The sequence below is a fragment of the Agelaius tricolor genome, unplaced genomic scaffold (assembly GCF_023055355.1).
Source record: "Agelaius tricolor isolate 1412-34295 unplaced genomic scaffold, bAgeTri1.0.p SCAF_116, whole genome shotgun sequence".
Taxonomy (NCBI): domain Eukaryota; kingdom Metazoa; phylum Chordata; class Aves; order Passeriformes; family Icteridae; genus Agelaius; species Agelaius tricolor.
In genome coordinates, this window is record NW_027269376.1 from 123,443 (window position 1) to 146,296 (window position 22,854).

Below are 22,854 nucleotides of genomic sequence, written 5' to 3' on the forward strand. Positions count from 1 at the left end.
TCCCAAATCCCCAAACCCAGATGCCAAATCTCGGGACCCAAACCCATCCCTGACCCCTCCCCTCCTTCGATCCTCCCTGGATCCACCCCAGATTTCCCTGGATTTCCCTGGAATGCCCCCAAATCCCTCTGGAATTTCCCCAAATTTCCTTGGATTCTCCCCCAGATTTCCCTGGATTTTCCCCAAATCTCCCTGGATTTTCCAAAATTTCCCTGGAATTCACCCAAATTTCCCTGGAATTCCCCCAAATTTTCCCTTTATTTCCTCAAATTCCCCCTGGATTTCCCTTAAATTTCCCCAGATTTCCCTGGAATTTCCCCAGAATTCCCCAAAATTTCCCAGGATTTCCCCAAATTTCCCTGGAATTCCCCCAAATTTCTCTGGAATTCCCCCAAATCTCCCTGGAATTTCCCCAAATCCCCCCAGGAATTTCCCCCAAATATCCCCGGATTTCCCCAGAATTCCCCAAATCCCTCTGGATTTCCCCTAAATTTCCCTGGATTTTCCCCAAATTTCCCTTTATTTCCTCAAATTTCCCCCAAATCTCCCTGGAATTTCCCCAGAATTCTCCAAAATTTCTGTGGAATTTCCCCAAATTTCCCCGGATTTCCCTGGATTTTCCCCAAATCTCCCCGGATTTTCCCCAAATTTCCCCAGATTTTCCCCAAATTCCCCGGATTTTCCCCGATGCCCCTCCAGGCATGCAGAGACTCCGTTGTTTTTCCCGGGATTTCATCTCCAGAGTTTTTAATCCATCGTCCCCCAGCCCCGGGTACAGGAAACGCCCGAAACGTCCCGAAAAACGTGGAAATAAAATTAAAAAAAAAAAAAAAAAAGAGAAAAAATAAAAACCAAAAAATAAAAACCCACAAAAACAGAAAAAATAAAACACCAAAACATTGAAAATTGTCCATTAAAATTCCTTCCGAAATCCGGACGTTTCGGGATTCCCAAATAAAAACGGAATTTTTTCCTTTTTTCCTTCGCTTTCTACACAAATCTAGAGTTTAAAAAAGTCGGGATGAGGGAGGGGAAAAAAAGGGGAATAAAATCAAGGAAAAAACAAAAAAAAAAAGGGAATTTTTGGGGAAAAAACGGAGCCGAATCCTCCCCGGAATTTTGGGGAAATCCCACGGGAAATGGGGGAAAAAATCCCACGGGATTTCCTTGGGGAAAAGAAAAAAATTGGGAATTTTGGGACCATGCAACCCCGGAACTGAGGGAATTCCGACATCTACGGGGCCACTAAAAACAAAAACAAAAAAATGGGGAAAAAAAACCCAAAATAAAAAAATCAGGAATTTACAACTCAGCCAAGGGTCCAAATGTACAAAATCCACAGCGTTTCCCCCTTCCCGGGAATCCATTCTGGGAATTCTGGGAATTCTGGGAATTCTGGGAATTCCCTGCCCGGTTCTTTGGGATTAAAAAAAGGGGGGAATTTGTTTTTAATTTTTTATTTTTTTGTTCATTTCCCGGGAAGGGAGGGCGGAATTCCCGACATTCCCAAGGGAATTCCCGGCATTCCCAAGGGAATTCCCGACATTCCCAAGGGAATTCCCGGCAGTGGGAATGCTCCGTGTAGTGCTTGCGGCTGTGCCAGCCCGAAAAATCCCAAAAACCCCAAAAATCCCCCCAAAAACTGGGGGCAGAACCCCCTCCCCTCCCCTCTCTAGGAGACCCCATTGGAATTTTGGGGGGGGTTTGGGTTCTTTTATTATTGGTGGGTGGGATTTTTATTTTGAATTTTTTTTTGTGTGTGTCTGTGGGGTTTTTTTTTGGGTTTTTTTTTTTTTGGTTTAATTCTCAGGATTTTGGGGGAAAAAACATCCCAAAAAATCCCAAAAAAACGCAAAAAAAACCCCAAAAAAACCCAAAAAAAGCCCCAAAAAATATAAATTTTTTTTTGTTTTTTTCAGGGAGCTTCGGGCAGGGCCGGGGGTTCCGGGGGGGCCTCGCTCCGGAGCGGATCCGCCTTGGAAAAATTCATGTCCAGGATGTGGCGCTGGAGGTGCCGCACCCACTCCTCCTGGATGGACAGAGGGCCCTGGAACTGCACCTCGCAGAACCTGAAACGGGGGAAAAACAGAAATAATGGGGGAAATTGTGGGGTTTGGGGGGAAAAACAGAAAAATAATGGGGGGAAATTGTGGGGTTTGGGGGGAAACAGAAATAATGGGGGAAAATTCGGGGGTTTGGGGGGAAAAACAGAAAAATAATGGGGGAAAATTCAGGGGTTTGGGGGGAATTCTAGGGTTTTGGGCAGGAATTCCCAAAGAAATTTCCCAGTTTTGGGGAGAATTCCTGGGTTTTCGGGGGCATTCCTGGAGCAAATCCTGGGGTTTGGGGGAAATTCCTGGGTTTTGGGGAGGAATCCCTGGGATTTTGGGGGGAATTCCTGGAGGAAACACAGAAATAATGGGGGGAATTCTGGGGTTTGGGGGAAATTCTAGGGTTTTGGGCAGGAATTCCCAGAGAAATTCCCCGGTTTTGGGGGGAATTCATGGAGGAATTCCCGGGGTTTGGGCAGGAATCTGTGGGGTTTGGGCAGAAATTCCTGGGTTTTGGGCAGGAATTCCTGGGTTTTGGGGAGAATTCCTGGAGGAATTCCTGGGTTTTGGGGGGAATTCACAAAGGAATTCACGGGGTTTGGGCAGGAATTCCTGAGTTTTGGGGGGATTCCCGGGTTTTGGGGAGAATTCCTGGAGGAAACAGAAAAATAATGGGGGGAATTCTGGGGTTTTGGGGGGGGAAAACAGAAATAATGGGGGAAATTGTGGGGTTTGGGGGAAAAACAGAAATAACGGGGGAAAATTCCAGGGGTTTGGGGGGAATTCCCAGAGAAATTCCTGAGTTTTGGGGGGAATTCATGGAGGAATTTCTGGGTTTTGGGCAGGAATTCCTGGGTTTTGGGGAGGAATTCACAGAGGAATTCACGGGGTTTGGGGGGAATTCCTGGGGTTTTGGGGAGGAATTCCCAGGATTTCGGGGGAATTCCCAGAGGAATTCCTGGGTTTTGGGGGGAATTCCTGGGTTTTGGGCAGGAATTCCTGGAGGAATTCCTGGGTTTTGGGAGAAATTTTCGGGTTTTGGGGAGGAATTCCTGGGGTTTTGGGGAGGAATTCCCAAAGAAATTCCCTGGTTTTGGGCAGAAATTCCTGGGTTTTGGGGAGGAATTCCCAGGATTTCGGGGGAATTCCCAGAGGAATTCCTGGGTTTTGGGGAGAAATTCCTGGAGGAATTCCCGAGTTTTGGGCAGGAATTCCTGGGGTTTGAGGGGAATTCACAGAGGAATTCACGGGGTTTGGGCAGGAATTCCTGAGTTTTGGGGGGAATTCCTGGGGTTTGGGAGGAGTTCCTGGGGTTTGGGGAGGAATTCCCAGGTTTTGGGGAGGAATTCCTGGAGGAATTCCTGGAGAAATTCCTGGGTTTTGGGGGGAATTCCCAGAGGAATTTCTGGGGTTTGGGCAGGAATTCCTGGGGTTTGCGGGGGATTCCTGGAGGAATTCCTGGGTTTGGGGAGGAATTCCCGGGTTTTGGGAGGAATTCACAGAAGAATTCCTGGGTTTGGGGGGAATTCCCGGGTTTTGGGGAGAATTCCTGGAGGAAACACAAAAATAATGGGGCAAAGTCCGGGGTTTGGGGGAAAAACAGAAATAATGGGGGAAAATTCCAGGGGTTTGGGGGGAATTCCCAGAGAAATTCCTGAGTTTTGGGGGGAATTCATGGAGGAATTCCCGGGGTTTGGGCAGGAATCTGTGGGGTTTGGGGAGGAATTCCTGGGGTTTGGGGGCAATTCCTGGAGAAATTCCTGGGTTTTGGGCAGGAATTCCTGAGTTTTGGGGGAAATTCCCAGGTTTTGGGGAGGAATTCCTGGAGAAATTCCTGGGTTTTGGGGGGAATTCCCAGAGGAATTCCTGGGTTTTGGGGGAAATTTTTGGGTTTTGGGCAGGAATTCCCAGAGAAATTCTTGGGTTTTGGGCAGGAATTCCTGGGGTTTTGGGCAGGAATTCCTGGGTTTTAGGGGGGAATTCCTGGAGAAATTCACGGGGTTTGGGGGGGAATTCCTGGGTTTTGGGCAGGAATTCCCAAAGAAATTCCCAGGTTTTGGGGGGAATTCCTGGAGGAATTCCTGAGTTTTGGGCAGGAATTCCTGGGTTTTGGGAGCAATTCCCAGGTTTTGGGGATTGGGAATGGTAAAAATGAGGCTGGAGGGGAGGGAGAGGGGGTGAAATGGGGAAAAGCCCCAAAAATTGGGATGGGGGAGAAGGGAAAGGGGGGAAATGCAGGAAAAAAGGGGAAAAGAGCCAAAAACCATGGAGGGAAGAGCACAAAAAGGGAGGAAATGCAGGAAAAAAGGGGAAAGGAGCCAAAAAAAGGGATGGAAGAGCAGGAAAAGGGGGTAAATGTAGGAAAAAAGGGGAAAAGAACCAAAGCCATGGATGGGAGAGCAGGAAATGGTGGGAAAAGAGCCAAAAAAAGGGATGGGAAGAGCGGGAAAAGGAGGGAAATGTAGGACAAAAGGGGAAAAGAGCCAAAACCAGGCAGGGAAGAGCACAAAAAGGGGGGAAATGCAGGAAAAGAACCAAAAGCCATGGATGGAAGAGCACAAAAAGGGAGGAAATGCAGGAAAAAAGGAGAAAAGAGCCAAAACCCATGGATGGGAGAGCAGGAAATGGGGGGAAAAGAGGCAAAAAAGGGGAGGGAAAAGCACAGAAAGGGGGGAAATGCAGGAAAAGAGGGGAAAAGAGCCAAACCCAGGGAGCGAAGAGCAGGAAAAGGGGGGAAAAGAGGCGAAAATGGGGATGGAAAAGTGCGGAAAATCAGGAGAAACACCCCAAAAAAAGCCTGGAAATGGGGAAAATCCCCAAACCCACCTGCACTTGAGGGTGTAGATGTTGCCCACGAACTTGACCAGCGAGGTCTGGGGCGGGCGCGGCACCAGGGCGGGCACCGGGCGCACGCGCGGCGGCGGCCGCGGCTCCGGGAGCTTCCGCGGGAACTCGGCGGCGCCGGGCTCGGCCTCGCGCGGCAGCGGCGCCTCCAGGGCCCGCGCCTGGCGCCGCTCGAACTCTGGGGAGGGGAGAATTCGGGGAGCTCAGCACTGGGGGGGCCCCGGGCACGGCTCTGGGCAGGGCCACGGAGCCACGGTCACGCCACGAGCCCACGGTGCTGTCCCCGGTGCTGTCCCCAATCCCAATCCTGTCCCCAGTCCATGTTCCTGTCCCCGGTGCTGTCCCCAATCCCAATCCCAATCCTGTCCCCGGTGCTGTCCCCAATCCCAATCCCAATCCTGTCCCCGGTCCTGTCCCCAATCCCCGTTCCTGTCCCTGTTCCTGTCCCCAATCCCTGTTCCTGTCCCCATTCCCAGTCCTGTCCCCATTCCTGTCCCCAATCCCTGTTCCTGTCCCTGTTCCTGTCCCTATTCCTGTCCCCAATCCCAATCCTGTCCCCAAATCCCTGTTCCTGTCCCCAATCCCAGTTCCTGTCCCCATTCCTGTCCCCAATCCCAATCCTGTCCCCGTTCCTGTCCCCGTTCCTGTCCCCGTTCCTGTCCCCAACCCTGGTCCTGTCCCCAATCCCTGTCCTGTCCCCGTTCCCAATCCTGTCCCCATTCCCAATCCTATCCCCATCCCCAGTCCTGTCCCCGTTCCTGTCCCCAGTCCCAGTTCCTGTCCCCGTTCCTGTCCCCAGTCCCATCCCATTCCCAATCCTGTTCCTGTCCCCGTTCCCAATCCTGTCCCTGTTCCTGTCCCCAATCCCAATCCTGTCCCCATTCCTAATTCCCCATTCCCATCCCCATTCCATCCCATTCCCAGTCCTGTCCCCATTCCCATCCCCATTCCCAGTCCCATCCCCATTCCCCATCCTGTCCCCATTCCACATTCCCAACCCCATAAACCCCACATTTCCCACCCCAAACCCCCCATTTCTCCCATTTCTCCCCCCATCACTCACTGCTGAAGTTGCCCCTCTGCTCCTCCACCTTGACCACTCCCCATTCCCATTCTCCATTCCCCATTCCCATTCTCCATTCCCATTCCCCACCCCAAACCCCACATTTCCCATTCCCAAACCCCCCATTTTCCCCTTTCCCATCACTCACTGCTGAAGTTGCCCCTCTGCTCCTCCACCTTGACCACTCCTCATTCCCATTCCCCATTCCCAAACCCCGTTTTTACCATTCCCAACCCCACAAACCCCACAAATCCCACCCCAAACCCCACATTTCCCACCCCAAACCCCCCATTTTTCCCCTTTCCCATCACTCACTGCTGAAGTTGCCCCTCTGCTCCTCCACCTTGACCACTCCTCATTCCCATTCCCATTCCCCATTCCCATTCTCCATTCCCATTCTCCATTCCCATCCCCATTCCCAAACCCCACATTTCCCACCCCAAACCCCCCATTTTCCCCTTTCCCATCACTCACTGCTGAAGTTGCCCCTCTGCTCCTCCACCTTGACCATTCCCCATTCCCATTCTCCATTCCCAAACCCCACAAACCCCACAAATCCCACCCCAAACCCCCCATTTTCCCCTTTCCCCTCACTCACTGCTGAAGTTGCCCCTCTGCTCCTCCACCTTGACCACTCCTCATTCCCATTCCCAAACCCCACAAACTCCACATTTCCCACCCCAAACCCCACATTTCCCACCCCAAACCCCCCATTTTCCCCTTTCCCATCACTCACTGCTGAAGTTGCCCCTCTGCTCCTCCACTTTGACCACTCTTCATTCCCATTCCCAAACCCCACAAACCCCACATTTCCCATTCCCAAACCCCACATTTCCCACCCCAAACCCCCCATTTTTCCCCTTTCCCCATCACTCACTGCTGAAGTTGCCCCTCTGCTCCTCCACCTTGACCATTCCCCATTCCCATTCCCAAACCCCACAAACCCCACAAATCCCACCCCAAACCCCACATTTCCACCCCAAACCCCACATTTCCCATTCCCAAACCCCCCAAACCCCCCATTTTCCCCTTTCCCATCACTCACTGCTGAAGTTGCCCCTCTGCTCCTCCACCTTGACCACTCCCAGGGGCGTCCCCAGCGCCCGCTCGGCTCCCTCGGGGCCCTTCCCGCACTCGCCCAGCGCCGCCTCGGCCGCCAGGCCCCCCTTGGGCAGGAAGGGCACGGCCAGGGCCCCGCGGGGCTCCCGGGGGTGCGCCGAGCTCCGGAACTTCTTGGAGAAGGGGCGCCCGCCCTGGATGTAGCTGCGGTAGGCGCCGGCCTTGTGGGGCCGGTGCCGGATCCACTCGCGCAGGGTCTCGATGGGGGAGCCGTTCACGCACCACTCGGTGACGCCAAACTGCCGCAGGTGCGCCCGGGCGTGGCTGGCCAGGGCCTTCCTGTTCTCAAAGTACAGCCCACACAGCTCGCAGCAGGCCTCTGCTGCTGGGAAACACAGAAAATGGGGAAAAAATGGGGTTAAAATGGGGTTAAAATAGCAAAAAATGGGATTATTTATACAGAAAATGGGGTATGGGCAGTGCCCGGGCGTGGCTGGCCAGGGCCTTCCTGTTCTCAAAGTGCAGCCCACACAGCTCGCAGCAGGCCTCTGCTGCTGGGAAACACAGAAAATGGGGTTAAAATAGGGAAAAATGGGGAAAAACGGGGGAAAAATGGGGTATGGGTATTGCTGAAAGTGTCAATGGTGACCCCAAACTGCCACAGGTGCGCCCGGGCATGGCTGGCCAGGGCCTTCCTGTTCTCAAAGTACAGCCCACAGAGCTCGCAGCAGGCCTCTGCTGCTGGGAAACACAGAAAATGGGGAAAAAATGGGGTTAAAATGGGAAAAAATGGGAAAAAACGGGGGAAAAATGGGGTTAAAATGGTGAAAATGGGAAAAAATGGCAGCTAAAATAGTGAAAATGGGGTACAGGCAGTGCCCAGGTGTGGCTGGCCAGGGCCTTCCTGTTCTCAAAGTACAGCCCACACAGCTCGCAGCAGGCCTCTGCTGCTGGGAAACACAGAAAATGGGGTTAAAATAGGGAAAAATGGGGAAAAAATGAGAATTAACAGCCAAAAAATGAGGTATGGATATTGCTGAAAGTGCCACAGGTGACCCCGAATTGCTGCAGGTGCGCCCGGGTGTGGCTGGCCAGGGCCTTCCTGTTCTCAAAGTACAGCCCACAGAGCTCGCAGCAGGCCTCTGCTGCTGGGAAACACAGAAAATGGGGAAAAAATGGGGTTAAAATGGGAAAAAATGGGAAAAAACGGGGGAAAAATGGGGTTAAAATGGTGAAAATGGGGAATGGGTATTGCTGAAAGTGCCGCAGGTGCGCCCGGGCGTGGCTGGCCAGGGCCTTCCTGTTCTCAAAGTACAGCCCACACAGCTCGCAGCAGGCCTCTGCTGCTGGGAAACACAGAAAATGGGGAAAAAATGGGGTTAAAATAGGGAAAAATGGGAAAAAACGGGGGAAAAATGGGGTATGGGTATTGCTGAAAGTGTCAATGGTGACCCCAAACTGCCTCAGGTGCGCCCGGGCGTGGCTGGCCAGGGCCTTCCTGTTCTCAAAGTACAGCCCACACAGCTCGCAGCAGGCCTCTGCTGCTGGGAAACAGGGAAAAATGGGGAAAAAATGGGGTTAAAATGGGGTTAAAATAGCAAAAAATGGGATTATTTATACAGAAAATGGGGTATGGGCAGTGCCCGGGTGTGGCTGGCCAGGGCCTTCCTGTTCTCAAAGTACAGCCCACAGAGCTCGCAGCAGGCCTCTGCTGCTGGGAAACACAGAAAATGGGGTTAAAATAGTGAGAAATGGGAAAAAATGGGAGCTAAAATAGTGAAAATTGGGAATGGGTACTGCTAAAAGTGCCGCAGGTGTGCCCAGGTGTGGCTGGCCAGGGCCTTCCTGTTCTCAAAGTACAGCCCACAGAGCTCGCAGCAGGCCTCTGCTGCTGGGAAACACAGAAAATGGGGTTAAAATAGGGAAAAATGGGAAAAAATGGCAGCTAAAATAGTGAAAATGGGGTACAGGCAGTGCCCAGGTGTGGCTGGCCAGGGCCTTCCTGTTCTCAAAGTACAGCCCACAGAGCTCACAGCAGGCTTCTGCTGCTGGGAAACAGGGAAAAAACGGGGTGAAAATAGGGAAAAATGGGAAAAAACGGGGGAAAAATGGGCCTATTTATACAGAAAATGGGGTATGGGTATTGCTAAAAGTGCCGCAGGTGCGCCCGGGCGTGGCTGGCCAGGGCCTTCCTGTTCTCAAAGTGCAGCCCACAGAGCTCGCAGCAGGCCTCTGCTGCTGGGAAACACAGAAAATGGGGTTAAAATAGGGAAAAAGGGGAAAAAAATGGGATTATTTATACAGAAAATGGGGTATGGGCAGTGCCCAGGTGTGGCTGGCCAGGGCCCTTCTGTTCTCAAAGTACAGCCCACACAGCTCGCAGCAGGGAGAGCATGGAAAAATGGGGAAAAAATGGGAAAAAATTGGAAAATAACATGTGCTCCCAGCCCATGCCAGAAACATCACAAAAGTGTCTCAAAATCATCTCAAAAACCCCAAAAACCCCAAAATTCCCTCAAGACTCACAGGCCTTGTTGTTGTGCAGGGCCTTGGCCTTGAAGCCCAGCTCAAAGCCTTTGTGCTTGGCCTCTCTGTGCCCTCCCAGCCCATCCCAAAACCAACCCAAAACCACCCCAAAGATCCCAAAACCATCCCAAAGATCCCAAAACCATCCCAAAGACCCCAAATTCCCCAAAATTCCCATCATTTCCCCTCAGCACTCACAGGCCTTGTCGTGCAGGGCCTTGGCCTTGAAGCCCAGCTCGAAGCCTTTGTGCTTGGCCTCTCCGTGCCCTCGCAGCCCATCCCAAAACCACCCCAAAACCATCCCAAAGATCCCAAAACCACCCGAAATCCATCCCAAAGTCCCCAAAAACCCCCAAAATTCCTTCAAGACTCACAGGCCTTGTCATGCAGGGCCTTGGCCTTGAAGCCCAGCTCGAAGGCCTTTCCAGCCCATCCCAAAACCATCCCAAAGATCCCCAAATCATCCCAAAACCATTCTAAAACCATCCTAAAGATCCCAAAACCACCCGAAATCCATCCCAAAAACCCCAAATTTCCCAAAATCCCTGTGATCTCCCTCAGCACTCACAGGCTTTGTCGTGCAGGGCCTTGGCCTTGAAGCCCAGCTCGAAGCCTTTGTGCTTGGCCTCTCTGTGCCCTCCCAGCCCACCCCAAAACCACCCCAAAACCACCCGAAATCCATCCCAAAGATCCCTAAACCATCCCTAACCATCCTAAAGATCCCAAAACCACCCAAAACCATCCTAAAGACCCCAAATTCCCTGAAATTCCCATCATTTCCCCACAGCACTCACAGGCCTTGTTGTGGTGCAGGCCCTTGGCCTTGAAGCCCAGCTCGAAGGCCCTTCCAGCCCATCCCAAAACCATCCCAAAATCACCCAAAAACCACCTGAAATCCATCCTAAAGTTCCCGAAACCGTCCCAAAGACCCCAAATTCCCCAAAATTCCCATCATTTCCCCATGGTCACTCACAGGTCTTGTCGTGCAGGGCCTTGGCCTTGAAGCCCAGCTCGAAGCCTTTGTGCTTGGCCTCTCCATGCCCTCCCAGCCCATCCCAAAACCAACCCAAAACCATCCCAAAACCATCCTAAGGACCCCAAAAGGACCCAAAATCCATCCCAAAAACCCCAAATTCCCCAAAATCCCTGTGATCTCCCTCAGCACTCACAGGCCTTGTCGTGCAGGGCCTTGGCCTTGAAGCCCAGCTCGAAGGCCCTTCCAGCCCATCCCAAAACTACCTCAAAACCATAACCCTAACCCTAACCCAAAAACCACCCCAAAACCACCCAAAATCCATCCCAAAAACCCCAAATTCCCCAAAATCCCTGTGATCTCCCTCAGCGCTCACAGGCCTTGTCGTGCAGGGCCTTGGCCTTGAAGCCCAGCTCGAAGCCTTTGTGCTTGGCCTCTCCGTGCCCTTGCAGCCCATCCCAAAACCACCCCAAAACCATCCCAAAGATCCCAAAACCACCCGAAATCCATCCCAAAGTCCCCAAAAACCCCCAAAATTCCTTCAAGACTCACAGGCCTTGTCATGCAGGGCCTTGGCCTTGAAGCCCAGCTCGAAGGCCTTTCCAGCCCATCCCAAAACCATCCTAAAGATCCCCAAATCATCCCAAAACCATTCTAAAACCATCCTAAAGATCCCAAAACCACCCGAAATCCATCCCAAAAACCCCAAATTCCCCAAAATCCCTGTGATCTCCCTCACCACTCACAGGCCTTGTCGTGCAGGGCCTGGGCCTTGAAGCCCAGCTCGAAGGCCCTTCCAGCCCATCCCAAAACCATCCCAAAGATCCCAAAACCATCCCAAAACCATCCTAAAGATCCCAAAAGCATCCCAAAAGCATCCCAAAAGCATCCTAAAGATCCCAAAAGCATCCAAAAGATCCCAAACACACCCCAAAGTCCCCCAGCACTCACAGGCCTTGTCATGCAGGGCCTTGGCCTTGAAGCCCAGCTCAAAGCCTTTGTGCTTGGCCTCTCCGTGCCCTCGCAGGCCATCCCAAAACCAGCCCAAAACCACCCAAAAACCACCCCAAAACCACCCGAAATCCATCCCAAAGATCCCAAAACCATCCCAAAAACCCCAAAAACCCCAAAATCCCTGTGATCTCCCCCAGCACTCACAGGCCTTGTCGTGCAGGGCCTTGGCCTTGAAGCCCAGCTCGAAGCCTTTGTGCTTGGCCTCTCCGTGCCCTCCCAGCCTCTCTGTGTCTCCCAGGGGTCTCTTGGCAGCCAGGAAGGCCCCGGGGGCGTTCTTGGAGCCCAGCGGTGCCAGGGCCAGCCCCGAGCCCGGCTTGCCCAGGGCCAGCCCCGGGGGCAGCGCCTTGCCCGGAGCCGGCCCCGGGGGCGCTTTGGGCTCCTCCTCGCACAGCCCCGGGCCCGGCTCCAGCCCCGGCGGCAGCGGCGGCTCCTTCTTGATGAGGCAGGGCTTGGATTTCTTCCTGAGGATCTCCCGCAGCGTGTCGATGGGGGAGCCGTTCACCGACCACTCGGTCACCCCCATCTGGCGCAGGTGGGAGCGAGCGTGGCTCGAGAGCCCCTTGCGGTTCTCAAAGAATTCCCCGCAGAACTCGCAGCGGATGTCGCGCACCGGGTCCGCCCGGGAGGCTGCAAGGGGGGGGAAATGTGGGATTAGGGATGGATGGAAACCCCTGGATGGGCTCAGAGCATCCCCAAAATCCTCAGGGTGAGCCCCAAGAACTCGCAGCGGATGTCGCGCACTGGGTTTGCCCAGGAGGCTGGAAGGGGAAATTCGGGGATTAGGGAGAGAAGGAAACACCTGGGATGGGATTTTGGGTCCCTAAATCCTTGGGGTGAGCTCCCCAAAATCCTCAGGATGAGCTCCTCAAAATCCCCAGGTTGAGCTCCCCAAAATCCCCAGGTGAGCTCCCCAAAATCCTTGGGATGAGCTCCCCAAAATCCTCGGGTTGAGCTCCCCAAAATCCCCAGGTGAGCTCCTCAAAATCCCCGGGATGAGCTCCTCAAAATCCCCAGGATGAGCTCCCCAAAATCCTTGGGGTGAGCTCCCCAAAATCCCCAGGATGAGCTCCCCAAAATCCTTGGGGTGAGCTCCCCAAAATCCCCGGGATGAGCTCCCCAAAATCCCCAGGATGAGCTCCCCAAAATCCCTGGGGTGAGCTCCCCAAAATCCCCGGGATGAGCTCCCCAAAATCCCCAGGATGAGCTCCCCAAAATCCCTGGGGTGAACACCCCAAAATCCCCGGGATGAGCTCCTCAAAATCCCTGGGGTGAGCTCCCCAAATTCTCCAGGGTGAGCTCCCCAGAATCCCCGGGATGAGCTCCCCAAAATCCCTGGGATGAGCTCCCCAAAATCCCTGGGGTGGGTCCCCAAAATCCTCAGGATGAGCTCCCCAAAATCCCCAGGAGGAGCCAGCGGATGACACACACGGGGTCTGTGCCCAGGAGGCTGCAGAAGGGGAAATTCTGGGATTAGGGATGGATGGAACCCCCTGAGATGGGATCTTGAGTCCCTAAATCCCTGAGATCGGATCTGAACCCTCCAAATCTCTGGGACGATCCCTGAACCCCCCAAATCCCTGAGATTGGATCTGAACCCCCCAAATCCCTGGGACGATCCCTAAACCCTCCCAATTCCTGGGACAATCCCTGAACCCCCCAAATCCCTGGGACGATCCCTGAACCCCCCAAATCCCTGGGATGATCCCTGAACCCCCCAAATGCCCAAGATCGGATCTGAACCCCTCAAATCCCCGGGATGATCCCTGAACCCCCCAAATCCCTGGGACGATCCCTGAACCCCCCAAATCCCTGCGATGATTCCTGAACCCCCCAAATCCCTGAGATTGGATCTGAACCCCCCAAATCCCTGGGACGATCCCTGAACCCCCCAAATCCCCGGGACAATCCCTGAGCCCCCCAAATCCCCGTGCCAGAGCCCAGCACCACTCACAGAGGTTGAGCGGCGCCATCTCCTCGTGCGCTGCCCAGGCCGGGTCCGGCGGCGCCGGCGCCTCCCCGGGATGGATCCCGGCTCCTCCTCCTCCTCCTGCTCCTGCTCCAGCCATCAGCTCCCGCTTGATCTCCACCCTGAGCTGGTCCTGCTTCAGTTTCTTCTGCAGGGAGGGCGCCGAGAGCCCCGGGAACATTTTCCTGGCCGTGGGTGGCGCCGGTGGTGGCGGGGAGGAGGCGGCGCCGGGGGCCGGGCCCGGAGGGCTCAGCGGAGCCGGGACTTTCTTGCCCAGCGCCGGGGGCAGGTGGAGCTCGGGTGGGGCCCGAGGCGGCTCCAGAGGGGCCAGCCCGCCCAGCAGGCTCTTGGCCAGCGGCTTGGGGTGGCCCGAGCGGCGGCGGGTGAGGATTTCCCGCAGCGTGTCGATGGGGGAGCCGTTCACGTACCACTCGGTCACCCCCATCTGGCGCAGGTGGGAGCGAGCGTGGCTCGAGAGCCCCTTGCGGTTCTCAAAGAATTCCCCGCAAAATTCGCAGCGGATGTCGCGGCAGGGCTCGGAGCCCGAGGCTGGAAACGGGAGAGAAATGGTTAAAAAGGTTGGGGTTAAATGGTTAAAAAGGTTGGGGTTGTGGGAATCTGGGGTTTCACAAGGAATTCCCCCGTGGAATTTGGAGTGGGGGTCATGGCACAGCTCCAAGCCCAAGGCTGGGAATGGGTGAGAAATGGTTAAAAAGGTTGGGGTTTTGGGGATCTGGGGTCTCACAAGGAATTCCCCCACAAAATTCACAGCAGATGTCACAGTAGGGTCAGAGCCCGAGGCTGGGAACGGGTGAGAAATGGGTGAGAAATGGTTAAAAAGGTTGGGGTTGTGGGAGTCTAGGGTTTCACAAGGAATTCCCCCATGGAATTTGGAGTGGGGGTCATGGCACAGCCCGAGGCTGGAAATGGGTGAGAAATGGTTAAAAAGGTGTTGGTGGATGGTTGGGGTTTGGGGAATCTGGGGTTTCACAAGGAATTCCCCATGGATTTTGTAGTGGGGGTCACGGCACAGCTCCGAGCCCGAGGCTGGGAACGGCAGAGAAATGGTTAAAAAGGTTGGGGTTTGGGAATCTGGGGTTTCACAAGGAATTCCCCATGGATTTTGTAGTGGGGGTCATGGCACAGCCCGAGGCTGGAAATGGCAGAGAAATGGTTAAAAAGGTTGGGGTTTGGGAATCTGGGGTTTCACAAGGAATTCCCCCGTGGATTTTGTAGTGGGGGCCACGGCACAGCTCCGAGCTTGAGGCTGGGCAAGTGGGGAAATGGCAGAGAAGGGGTTAAACCCCATTGCACCCCACTAAACCCCAATTAAACCCCACTAAACCCCATTACACCCCAATAAAACCCAATTAAACCCCCCTAAACCCCAAGAAAACCCAACCAAATGCCAATTAAACCCCATTACAGCCCATTAGCCCCCTGGGCACTCACTGAGGTTGAGCGGCCCGTCCTCGTCGGGGGCCCAAACCCCAATAAAACCCAATCAAACCCCAATTAAACCCAAATAAAACCCCATTAAACCCCAATAAACTCCTTATCACTCACTGAGGTTGAGGGGCCCGTCCTTGTCGGGCGCCCACTTGGCCTCGGCGGGCATTGGGCTCAGCGCCAGCTTCGCCCCCTTCTCCTCAGTGCCCATTAAACCCCAATCAAACCCAACCAAAGCCCAATCAAACCCAACCACATCCCAATCAAACCCAATTAAACCTCAACTAAACCCAATTAAACCCCAATCAAACCCAACCAAAGCCCAATCAAACCCAATTAAACCCAACTAAACCCAACCAAATCCCAATCAAACCCAATTAATCCTCAACTAAACCAAATTAAACCCCAATAAAACCCAACCAAATCCCAATCAAACCCAATTAATCCTCAACTAAACCAAATTAAACCCCAATAAAACCCAACCAAATCCCAATCAAACCCACCAAATGCCAATCAAACCCAATTAAACCTCAACTAAACCAAATTAAACCCCAATAAAACCCAATTAAACCCCAATCAAACCCCATTAACCCCCTTGTCACTCACTGAGGTTGAGCGGCCCGTCCTCGTTGGGCGCCCAAACCCCAATCAAACCCAATTACACCCCAATAAAACCCCATTAAACCCCATTACACCCCAATCAAACCCAATTAAATCCCATTACACCCCAATAAAACCCAATAAAACCCCATTAAACCCCAATAAACTCCTTATCACTCACTGAGGTTGAGCTGGCCCGTCCTTGTCGGGCGCCCAAACCCCAATAGAACCCCATTACACCCCAATAAAACCCCATTACGCCCCTTTACACCCCATTAAACCCCAATCAAACCCAACCAAAGCCCAATCAAACCCAATTAAACCTCAACTAAACCCCAATAAAACCCAACCAAATGCCAATCAAACCAAATTAAACCCCACTAAACCCAATTAAAACCCAATAAAACCCCAATAAAGCCCCATTATACCCCATTAACCCCCTCGTGACTCACTGAGGTTGAGGGGCCCGTCCTCATCGGGTGCCCAAACCTCAATCAAACCCAATTAAACCCCATTACACCCCAATCAAACCCCATTAAACCCCATTAAACCCCAATAAACCCCAATAAAACCCCATTACACCACATTAACCCCCTCATGACTCACTGAGGTTGAGGGGCCCGTCCTCGTCGGGCGCCCACTTGCCCTCGGCGGGCATTGGGCTCAGCGCCAGCTTCGCCCCCTTCTCCTCGCCGCCCTTGGGCGAGCCCGGCAGCGGCGCCGGAACTTTCCGGAGCGCGGGCGAGCCCGGCCGGCCCAGGGCCTTGGCGAAGCCCGGCGGGGATTTGATGGCCTTGTTGAGGGAGCCCTCGGGCTTGGGCAGCAGCAGCAGCGGCGGCCGCGGCGCCGCCGGCTCCTTCGGGGAGCCGCCCGCCGATTTCTTGGCCAGCGCGGGGCCCTCGGCCTTGGGCTTGTGGCGCACGAGCTCGTAGAGGAGATCGATGGGGGCGCCCGAGCTCTCGGACTCGGCCACGCCCAGCTGGCGCAGGTGGGAGCGGGCGTGGCTGGAGAGGCCCTTGCGGGTCTCGAAGCAGGCGCCGCACACCTCGCAGGTGGTCAGGCTGGAGGCTGGAAAAATGGGGGGAAAATGGGAAATTAGAAATTAAAAATTTCTTGGAATCATTTCCTGAGTTACCCCCATAGTTGTGGTCTTGCACATCTTGCAGGTGGTCAGGCTGGAGGCTGGAAATGGGGGAAAAATGGGGGAAAATGGGAAATTAGGGGTTCAAAATCTCTTGGGATCAGCTCCTGAGTTCCCCCCATAGTCGTGGTCTTGCACACCTTGCAGGTGGTCAGGCTGGGGGCTGGAAAAATGGGGAAAAATGGGAAATTAGGGGTTAAAAATGCCTTGGGATCAGCTCCTGAGATCCCCTCCAAAGTCCTGACTATGGGATTGGAGCAGGCGCTGCACACCTCGCAGGTGGTCAGGCTGGAGGCTGGAAAAATGGGGAAAAATGAGAAATTAGGGGTTAAAATTATTTGGGATCAACTCCTGAGATCCCCTCACAGAGCAGGTGCTGCACACCTGGTAGGTGGTCAGGCTGGAGGCTGGAAATGGGGGGAAAATGGGGAATCAGGGGTTAAAAATGCCTTGGGATCAGTTCCTGAGTTCCCCTCACAGAGCAGGTGCTGCACACCTCGCAGGTGGTCAGGCTGGGGACTGGAAAAATGGGGGGAAAATGGGAAATTAGGGGTTAAAAATGCCTTGGGATCAGTTCCTGAGATGCCCCCATAGTCCTGGTCTTGCACACCTCGCAGGTGGTCAGGGTGGAGGCTGGAAATGGGGGAAAAATGGGGGAAAATGGGAAATTAGGGGTTCAAAATCTCTTGGGATCAGCTCCTGAGTTCCCCCCATAGTCGTGGTCTTGCACACCTTGCAGGTGGTCAGGCTGGAGGCTGGAAATGGAGAGAAATGGGAAATTAGGGGTTAAAATTATTTGGGATCAGTTCCTGAGATCCCCTCCCAATGTCCTGACTATGGGATTGGAGCAGGTGCTGCACACCTGGCAGGTGGTCAGGGTGGAGGCTGGAAATGGGGGCAAAATAGGTGAAAAAATGGGGAAATGGAGATAAAATTCAATGTCAGAAATTGGGGGTGAAAATCCCTTGGGATCGGTTCCTGAGTTCCCACCCAGCCCTGGTTTTGGGATTGGAGCAGGTGCTGCACAGCTCACAGGTGGTCAGGCTGGAGGCTGGAAAAATGGGGGGAAAATGGGAAATCAGGGGTTAAAAATGCCTTGGGATCAGTTCCTGAGATCCCCTCCAAAGTCCTGGCTTTGGGATTGGAGCAGGTGGTCAGGTTGGAGGCTGGAAATGGGGAAAAAATGGGGTAAAAAAGGGAAATTAAGGGTTCAAAATCTCTTGGGATCAGCTCCTGAGATTCCCCCATAATCGTGGTCTTGCACAGCTCACAGGTGGGTCAGATTGGAGGCTGGAAAAATGGGGGAAAATGGGGAATTAGGGGTTAAAATCATTTGGGATCAGCTCCTGAGATCCCCTCACAGAGCAGGCGCCGCACACCTCGCAGGTGGTCAGGCTGGAGGCTGGAAAAATGGGGAAAAATGGGGGAAAATGGGAAATTAGGGGTTAAAATCATTTGGGATTAGTTCCTGAGATCCCCCCCCCAAGTCCTGGTTTTGGGATTGGAGCAGGTGCTGCACACCTGGCAGGTGGTCAGGGTGGAGGCTGGAAAAATGGGGAAAAAATAGGTGAAAAAATGGGGAAATGGAGATAAAATTCAATGTCAAAAATTGGGGGTGAAAATCCCTTGGGATCAGTTCCTGAGATGCCCCCATAGTCGTGGTCTTGCACACCTGGCAGGTGGTCAGGGTGGAGGCTGGAAAAATGGGGGGAAAATGTGGAAAAAGTGGAAAAAATGGGAAAAAAACCAGGATAAATCCAACCTCAGAGCAAGGGGAACGAGGAGGGAAGCTCCTCAATCAATCCCAAAAAATTCCAACCCCTCCCAGCCCCAGTTTTGGGATCACAGCAGGTGCTGCACACCTCACACATGGTCAGGCTGGGGGCTGAAAATGGGGGAAAAATGGGGAAAATGGGAAAAAAAAGAGGAAAAATCCAATTTCAGAGTGAGGGAAATGAGGGATGAAAAGAGGGGAACGCTGGGAGCCGATCCCAAAGAATTTGGAACCCTCCCAGCCTCAATTTTGGGATCAGAGCAGGTGCTGCACACATCACAAGTAGTCAGGCTGGAAAATCGGGAAAAACAGGGAAAAAATGGGGAAAAAACAGAATAAATCCAATCTCAGAGTGAGAGGAATGAGGAATGACAGGAGGGATGGTTGGGAGCCAATCCCAAAAAAATTTGACCCCTCCCAGCCTCAATTTTGGGATCAGAGCAGGTGCTGCACACCTCACAAGTAGTCAGGCTGGAAATTGGGGGAAAACCATGGAAAAATGGGAAAAAATTGGGATAAATCAAATCTTAGAATGAGGAGAATGAGGAGGGATTAAGGAGGGGAACCCTGGAAGCTGATCCCAAAAAATTCCAACCCCTCCCAGCCCAAGTTTTGGGATCAGAGCAGGTGCTGCACACATCACACATGGTCAGGCTGGAAAATGGGGAAAAACTGGGAAAAAATGGGGAAAAAACCAGAATAAATCCAATTTTAGAGCGAGGAGAACGAGGAGGAAAGCTTGGGAGCCGATCCCAAAAAAACTCCAACCCCTCCCAGCCCAAGCAGGACAATTCCCACCTCGTTAACTCCCGCGTTAATTAACCCCTAAAGAACCCCGTGGGCGGGGCCGGAGTGCCCCAAACCCGGGAGAAATCGGGAAAATTTTGGGAAAAACCGGGAAAAACCGGGAAAAACTCGGGAAAAACTGGGAAAAACCGGGAAAAACCAGGGAAATCCGGGAAAACCTCAGGAAAATCCTCACCTTTGGCGTCCTGGGGCTCGGCTTTGCTGCCGGGGGGCTCCGGGCTGAGCTTGGTCCCGAGGCGGGGCGGGGGGCGGCTCCAGCGCCGAGCTCGAGGATTTTTTGGGGATGGGGGGAGGGGACGTCACTTCCATGGCCACCAACTCGTCCTCGTCAGGAGCCAGAACTGCGGGGAGCGGCTGGGGATCAGGGATGGGGGAATTTGGGGGCGTCCTGAGGGGATTTGGGGGGTCCAGAGGGGATTTGGGGGGTCCAGAGGGGATTTGGGGGGGGCCTGAGGGGGTTTGAGGTGTTTCAAGTGGGATTTGGGGGGTTCCTGAGGGGGTCCAGGGGGGTCCTGAGGGGATTTCAGGAGTTAAGGGGGGAATTTGGGGGGTCCTGAGGGGGTTTGGGGGGGCCTGAGGGGGTTTGGAGAGGTCCAGATGGGATTTGGGATGTTCCATGTGGGATTTGGGGGGGTCCTGAGGGGGTTTGGGGGGGTCCAGAGGGGGTTTGGGGGGTCCTGAGGGGGTTTAGAGGGTTCCAGGTGGGATTTGGGGGGTTCCAGGTGGGATTTGGGGGGTCCTGAGTGGGTTTGAGGGGTTCCAGAGGGGGTTTGGGATGTTCCATGTGGGATCTGGGGGGGTCCAGAGGGGATTGGGGGGTCCAGAGGGGATTTGGGGTGTTCCAGAGGGGGTTTCGGGAGTTAAGGGGGGAATTTGGGGGGTCCTGAGGGGGTCCAGGGGGGTCCTGAGGGGATTTGGGGTGATTCAGGTGTGATTTGGGGTGTTTCAGGTGGGATTTGGGGGGTCGTGAGTGGGTTTGGGGGGGTCCTGAGGGGGTCTGGGGGGTCCTGAGGGGATTTGGGGGGGGTCCTGAGGGGGTTTGGAGGGGTCCTGAGGGGGTTTGGGGGGGCCTGAGGGGGTTTGGGGTGATTCAGGTGGGATTTGGGGTGTTTCAGGTGGGATTTGGGGGGTCCTGAGGGGGTTTGGGGTGTTTCAGGTGGGATTTGGGGGTCCAGAGGGGATTTGGGGTGGTCCAGGTGGGATTTTGGGGGTCCTGAGGGGGTCCAGGGGGGTCCTGAAGGGGTTTGGGGGGTCCTGAGGGGGTTTGGAGGATCCTGAGGGGATTTTGGGAGTTAAGGGGGGAATTTGGGGGGTCCAGAGGGGATCTGGGGGGTCCTGAGGGGGTCTGGGGGGTCCTGAGGGGATTTGAGGGAGCCTGAGGGGGTTTGGGGGGGTCCTGAGAGGCTTTGGGGGGGTCCTGACGGGGTTTGGGGGGTCCAGAGGGGATTTGGGGGGTCCAGAGGGGGTTTGGGGTCTTCCAGGTGGAATCTGGGGGGTTCCAGAGGGGATTTGGGGGGTTCCTGAGGGGGTTTGGGGGGTTCCAGGTGGGATTTGGGGTTTTCCAGAGCGGGTTTGAGGACAGGGACAGCGCCAGGTCCCTGCAGGTGACAGGACAGGGACAGTGGCAGGGGACAGGGATGGTGCCAGGTCCCCGCAGGTGACAGGACTGGGGTGGTGGCACAGGGACAGGGGTGGTGGCACAGGGACAGGGGACAGGACAGGGGTGGTGTCACAGGGACAGAACAGGACACGACAGGGACAGGGGACAGGACAGGACAGGGGTGGTGGCACAGGGACAGGACAGGGGACAGGACAGGACAGGGGTGGTGACACAGGGACAGGACAGGACAGGACAGGGACAGGTACAGGGGACAGGACAGGAAAGGGGTGGTGACACAGGGACAGGACAGGGACAGGGACAGGGGACAGGACAGGGGACAGGACAGGACAGGGGTGGTGACACAGGGACAGGACAGGGACAGGGACAGGGGACAGGACAGGGGACAGGACAGGACAGGGGTGGTGGCATCTCCCCACAAGTGACAGGACGGAGCCAGGAGGGGACAGGGCCAGTGGCGGTGCCACCAGAGAGGCGCCAGCTCCCGAAGGGGACAGCACAGGGGAGGGGACAGGGTGGTGGCAGCTCCTTAAGGGGAGGGGACACAGAAGGTGAAAAATCGCAGCAGGGGGCAGGACAGGGAGAGGTGACAGGTCCCCAAGGGGAGGGGACAGGGAGAGGTGACAGGTCCCCAAGGGGACGGGACACAGAAAGTGACAGATCCTTAAGGGGAGGGGACAGGGTGGTGGCATCAGGGAGGGGACAGGGATGGTGGCATCTCCCTGCAGGGAGGGGACACTGAGAGGTGACAGATCCTAAAGGGGAGGGGACAGGGTGGTGGCATCAGGGACAGAACAGGGAGGGGACACAGAGAGGTGACAGGTCCCCAAGGGGACAGGACAAGGGTGGTGGCATCTCCCTGCAGGGAGGGGACACTGAGAGGTGTCAGGTCCCCAAGGGGAGGGGACAGGGGTGGGGACAGGTCCCCAAGGGGAGGGGACAGGGACAGTGGCAGGTCCCCAAGGGGAGGGGACACAGAGAAGGTGACAGGTCCCTGAGGGGAGGGGACAGGGTGGTGGCATCAGGGAGGGGACAGGACAGAGGTGGTGGCACCTCCCTGCAGGGAGGGGACACAGAAGGTGACAAAGCCCTGCAGGGAGGGGACACAGAGAGGTGACAGGTGCCCAAGGGGGCAGGACAAGGGTGGTGGCATCTCCCAGCAGGGAGGGGACACAGAGAGGTGACAGGTCCCTAAGGGGACAGCACAGGGACAGGGACAGCTCCCAGCACAGGCGGGACAGGGACAGGGACAGGTCCTAAAGGGGAGGGGACAGGGACAGGGACAGGGACAGGTCCTAAAGGGGAGGGGACAGGGACAGGGACAGCTCCCAGCACAGGCGGGACAGGGACAGGGACAGGTCCTAAAGGGGAGGGGACACTCAGAGGTGACAGGTCCCTAAGGGGAAGGGGACAGGGACAGTGACAGCTCCCAGCACAGGTGGGACAGGGTGAGGGAGGGGACAGGGCTGGGGACATCCAAGAGCTCCTGGTGACAGGGCTGGGGACACCTTGGGGACATCCCGGGAGCTGCTCAGTGACAGGGCTGGGGACACCCTGGGACCAGCCTGGGGACATCCCTGAGCCCTTCAGTGACAGGGCTGGGGACATCCTGGGACTCTCAGTGACAGGGGCTGGGGACACCCTGGGAGCTCCAGGCTAAGGACATCCCAGAGCTCCTGGTGACAGGGCTGGGGACATCCCTGAGCCCCTTGGTGACAGGGCTGGGGACATCCCTGAGCCCCTTGGTGACAGGGACATCCTGGGAGCACCAGGCTGGGGACATCCGAGAGCACCTGGGGACAGGGCTGGGGACATCCCAGTGACAGGGCTGGGGACACCCTGGGGACATCCTAGGCTTGCTGGGGACATCCTGGGCACCAGCCTGGGGACATCCCAGGAGCTGCTTGTGGGGACAGGGCTGGGGACATCCCTGAGCCCTTCAGTGGCAGGGCTGGGGACACCCCAGGGC

General features: G+C 55.1%; 1 protein-coding gene across 1 annotated transcript in view; it reads right to left on the bottom strand.

The window, feature by feature from the left end:
* Nucleotides 1–715: 715 nt before the first annotated feature.
* WIZ (WIZ zinc finger) overlaps nt 716–22,854 on the bottom strand; it is a 49,715-nt gene continuing 27,576 nt past the window's right edge. Inside the window, 9 exon segments of the mRNA XM_071419712.1 lie at nt 716–2,069; nt 4,878–5,073; nt 7,004–7,402; nt 9,453–9,457; nt 11,671–12,157; nt 13,482–14,045; nt 16,152–16,613; nt 19,443–19,533; nt 19,535–19,608. Coding sequence (XP_071275813.1) covers nt 1,916–2,069; nt 4,878–5,073; nt 7,004–7,402; nt 9,453–9,457; nt 11,671–12,157; nt 13,482–14,045; nt 16,152–16,613; nt 19,443–19,533; nt 19,535–19,608 — 2,432 coding nt within the window. The 3' untranslated portion in view covers nt 716–1,915.